The following is a 3,611-nucleotide window of genomic DNA, read 5'->3' as shown; positions in this document are numbered from 1 at the left end:
TATAATATAGTCCTGTTTTATAATACTCTCGTTTTTAAGAGAACACATTGTGAATTTCTGCTCACATCATTATGTGCTTCGCAAAATCATATTTAATAGCTGTAGGGCATTCCACATATGGCATTTTAATCTAAACCATTTTGTTGAGTTTGTGCAGTCATGTGCATGTGCCTCTCAGATCTGGGACTACAGGGAGCACAATTTGCCAAGGACCCTGCTGCTCTGCTCAGAAAAATCGATTCATCTCTTAGCTTGTTGCAAGCCTGCACTTCCCAGTCAATAACAGAGTTCCGGAAATGTTCTTAGGCAGGCCCATTTCTGGGAGACCTGGGATTCCTCTGATGAGCGACTCTAGCTATGGTCTCCCAGAAAGCTTTGTAGCACGTTGCTTACAACAATGCACCACATTCCTTTTTTCCTTCCGCCAGGATCAGACTTGCATGGAGTCTGGAGGCTGTATCTGCTTCTCCAGCTCCTTTCCCATTTTCTCTCAAGGGCCTTTTGGTCTCCCCTAAGACATTTCTTATATACTTAATCCCATCTTGGCACGTTTCTCAGAAGACCCAAACTAACACAGACATTTAGGTTGTTCTCGGGTTTGTATTCTGTACAACTAAACTTGTGATTGCTCAATTCTTAGCACAGCACTCTTTTGCTGAGGGCCCTTCAAGCACTGCCATTGCTCAGTACATTAAGCTTAAGCCCCTCCTACCCCCTCCACATTTGGCTCCAGCCCATCTATCCAAACACCACCCAGTGTTCTTAGTCCAGCCCCGGGGCCTGCTGACCAAATATTCTTGCATTCATTTTCTCATGCCTCCTTCCCCCAGCCCCCAAGAAAACATGTGCTCAGCTGATGCCTCCTTCATTCTGGATTTCTTTGTGACTTCCTCCACGCACCCCCCTCCATTTTAAAGGCCACAGAAATGTGTTTTCTGCAGTGTAGTCACTCTTTTTGTCAAAAGTAGTTAGTTACATTAAAGGGAGGCTATAAAGCCCAAGGGTGAAGTGTATACTTTGTAATCAGACAGACCTAGATCATCATTTAACACACACACACACACACACACACACACACACAGGTACGCCTGGGTGGCTAAGTTGGTTAAGCGTCCCACTTTGGCTCAGGTCATGATTTGTGGTTCATGGGTTCGAATCTGGTGTGGGGCTCTGTGCTGACAGCTCAGAGCCTAGAGTCAGCTTCGGATTCTGGGTCTCCCTCTCCCTCTGCCCCTCTGCTGCTCTCACTCTATCTCGCTCTCTCAAAAATAAATAAACATTAAAAAAAATTAAAACACCTACAAATTAGCAGAGATTGGATAGGTTTGGGAAAACACTGAGCTAAACAAAAATAATCCAAGATGTTTTTAATTCTCAGACTTCCCAGAGCCCTTAAAATGTTCATATGTGTCATAACTTCCTAAGGCCAGTATCGACACTTTGTGTAGCTTTCCTTGAATTTGATCACAAAATCCTTTAGAAACAGATCATCTCCAGACATTATTTTTTTCTTGGAAAATACTGGGAAAGGGTAAACGTTGTCACAGAATTTTTCATGTATGGTTTTCACAGTACTTTATAGTACTATATATATTCTTCAACTTGTTATAATTGTTTGTATATTTATCTTACACATCTTCCCAATTTTAGCCTTTAGCATAAAGTCTTGAAAATAACAGGCACTTGTTCAGTAGAAAATCACAGAATTTTAGTGAAGGCTCATGGTCTGGAATAATATTTGGCAACTGGAGAAAGTTTGTGTCTACTTTTCAGTAGCTGTTTCCCAGTCTTTTTTTTATACCATAGTATCCTGGGCTACTTTACAGGCTAGAAAAATTATCTTGATGTTGGACAGGAAGAAAAAAAAAGCCCTTGTTAACTGGAGGCTAAATACATTTTCTCCACAAGTCACTTGATTGGGACAGTTTAACAGTATATAAAGGTGGAGGTGCATTTTAAGGGCAAGAAAGCAGGAGTCAGCCGACTCTGGGTCTTGGCACACCATGGGCAGCAAGGAAGGCAGCCTGTGGCTTAGTTGTGATCCTTTTCATTTCCAAGGGTGTGCTTGTCAAAGAGGTACTCTGCCAGGCCGGAAGCCGGGGACCCCATCTTAACCAAGTTTTGCACGTGGTCACCTAGTTCTTTGATCGATTTCACCTGTTCATTCAAATAGTGAGTTTCCAGGAAGTCGCACAAATGGGGGTCACCTTTGTCTGAGGCCAGAGTGTGCAATTCGAGCAACGACTGGTTCACATTCTTTTCCAAGAGCAGCGCACACTCCATGGCATTCAGCCCGCTCTCCCAGTCGTCCAGGTCAGGTTTCTTGATGTCCTGCAGGCAGATCCGGCCTCCCCGCTGGTTCTGCAGCCTCATCAGCTTCTCGGCGTGCTGGGTCTCCTCCCGAGACTGACGAAGGAAATATCTGGCGAAGTTGTTCAGGGCCACGTCATCTCGGGAGAAGTAATAGGCCATAGACAAGTACACATAGGACGCATAGAGCTCCAGGTTGATCTGGCGGTTGATGGCGGCCTCGGAGTCCGGGTGGAAGTTCTGCCGCACTCGGGAGGGGGCGGAGGTGGGCCCGGCAGGGTCCCGGGAGGAGGTGACTGCGGCCAGCGGCCGGCGGGGGGCGGCTGGCTGGGGACCCGAGGGGCACCAGGAAACCCAGAGCGGTCGGAGCGCGAAGCCTCGGCGCGCGCTGCGCAGGGACACCAGCGAACTGCTGATCTGCTTAGAGAGGAACAAGAAACAGGGCGGCATGGTTCCCCTTCTTTAGAAGTCGGGAAACTGAGGCCCGGGCGGCTCACCGCGCGGTCGGGCACCGGGGGCTTCAGGGGCTTCAGGGGCTTCTGCATCAGAACGCAGCCCTAGGCGATGGCGACTGCGTCACACACACACGCCTTCGCTTGGAGAGGCTCAGAGTTCCAGGCGGAGGGCGGCGGGGGCGCGCGCGCCTGTCGCGGTTGGGCGCAGACGGATAATCCTGACAACTCCATTTAACGAAACATTGCCCCATTTCTGCCCTTGGGCGTTTGTAACTTATTTCATCTAAGTTAAAAGTGCTGTTAAAAAAAAAAAAAAAGAAAGAAAGAAAAGCAGGCACTACGACTAGCAAAAGAAAGCACGAGCCCAGTGTACTTGCCCTCCCTTTGTGACCTCTTTCTGTGGAAAGACCAAGGCCTGGGGGAGGCAGGGCAGCGACATAGAGGAAAACAAGTCACAAAACTTTATCTGGGCGCGGGGGTCCACAGCCAAATTGGGTCTTTATAAATTGACTTTCTGGTTATTTTAACAAATGTAGGTATGGAAATAATTGCCAGAGTAGTATATAGGCACATTTCCAAGGGTCTGTAAGAAGACAGTGCCTTCTTTTAAAAAGACATTTTATTTTGGGGGCGTCTGGGTAGCTCAGTGGGTTAAGCGTGGGACTTAGGCTCAGGTCAGGAGCTCATGGTTTGTGGGCTCCAGCCCCAGATCAGGCTCTGTGCTGACAGCTCGGAGCCTGGAGCCTGCTTCAGATTCTGTGTCTCCCTCTGTCTCTGCCCCTCCCCTGCTCAGCTCTCTCTCTCAAAAATAAATAAACATTAAAAGTAATAAATAAAAAACAATAA

The 3,611-nt window shown here is 47.5% G+C and overlaps 1 protein-coding gene across 1 annotated transcript; it reads right to left on the bottom strand.

Moving 5' to 3' along the window:
- Positions 1 to 1,350: 1,350 nt before the first annotated feature.
- FTMT (ferritin mitochondrial) lies at positions 1,351 to 3,129 on the bottom strand. The gene has a single exon (XM_049649088.1). It carries the CDS (start codon positions 2,758 to 2,760, stop codon positions 2,032 to 2,034), a length of 729 nt encoding a protein of 242 aa, XP_049505045.1. The 5' UTR covers positions 2,761 to 3,129; the 3' UTR covers positions 1,351 to 2,031.
- Between the last annotated feature and the right edge of the window lie 482 nt (positions 3,130 to 3,611).

The sequence above is a fragment of the Panthera uncia genome (assembly GCF_023721935.1).
Source record: "Panthera uncia isolate 11264 chromosome A1 unlocalized genomic scaffold, Puncia_PCG_1.0 HiC_scaffold_17, whole genome shotgun sequence".
Lineage (NCBI taxonomy): Eukaryota > Metazoa > Chordata > Mammalia > Carnivora > Felidae > Panthera > Panthera uncia.
Note: the sequence above shows the minus strand (reverse complement) of the source record. Positions and strands in the feature narration are given on the sequence as shown.

What these genes read in the sequence shown, in the direction of transcription:
- FTMT (XM_049649088.1), bottom strand. Translation starts at nt 2,760, where the DNA reads ATGCCGCCCTGTTTCTTGTTCCTCTCTAAGCAGATCAGCAGTTCGCTG.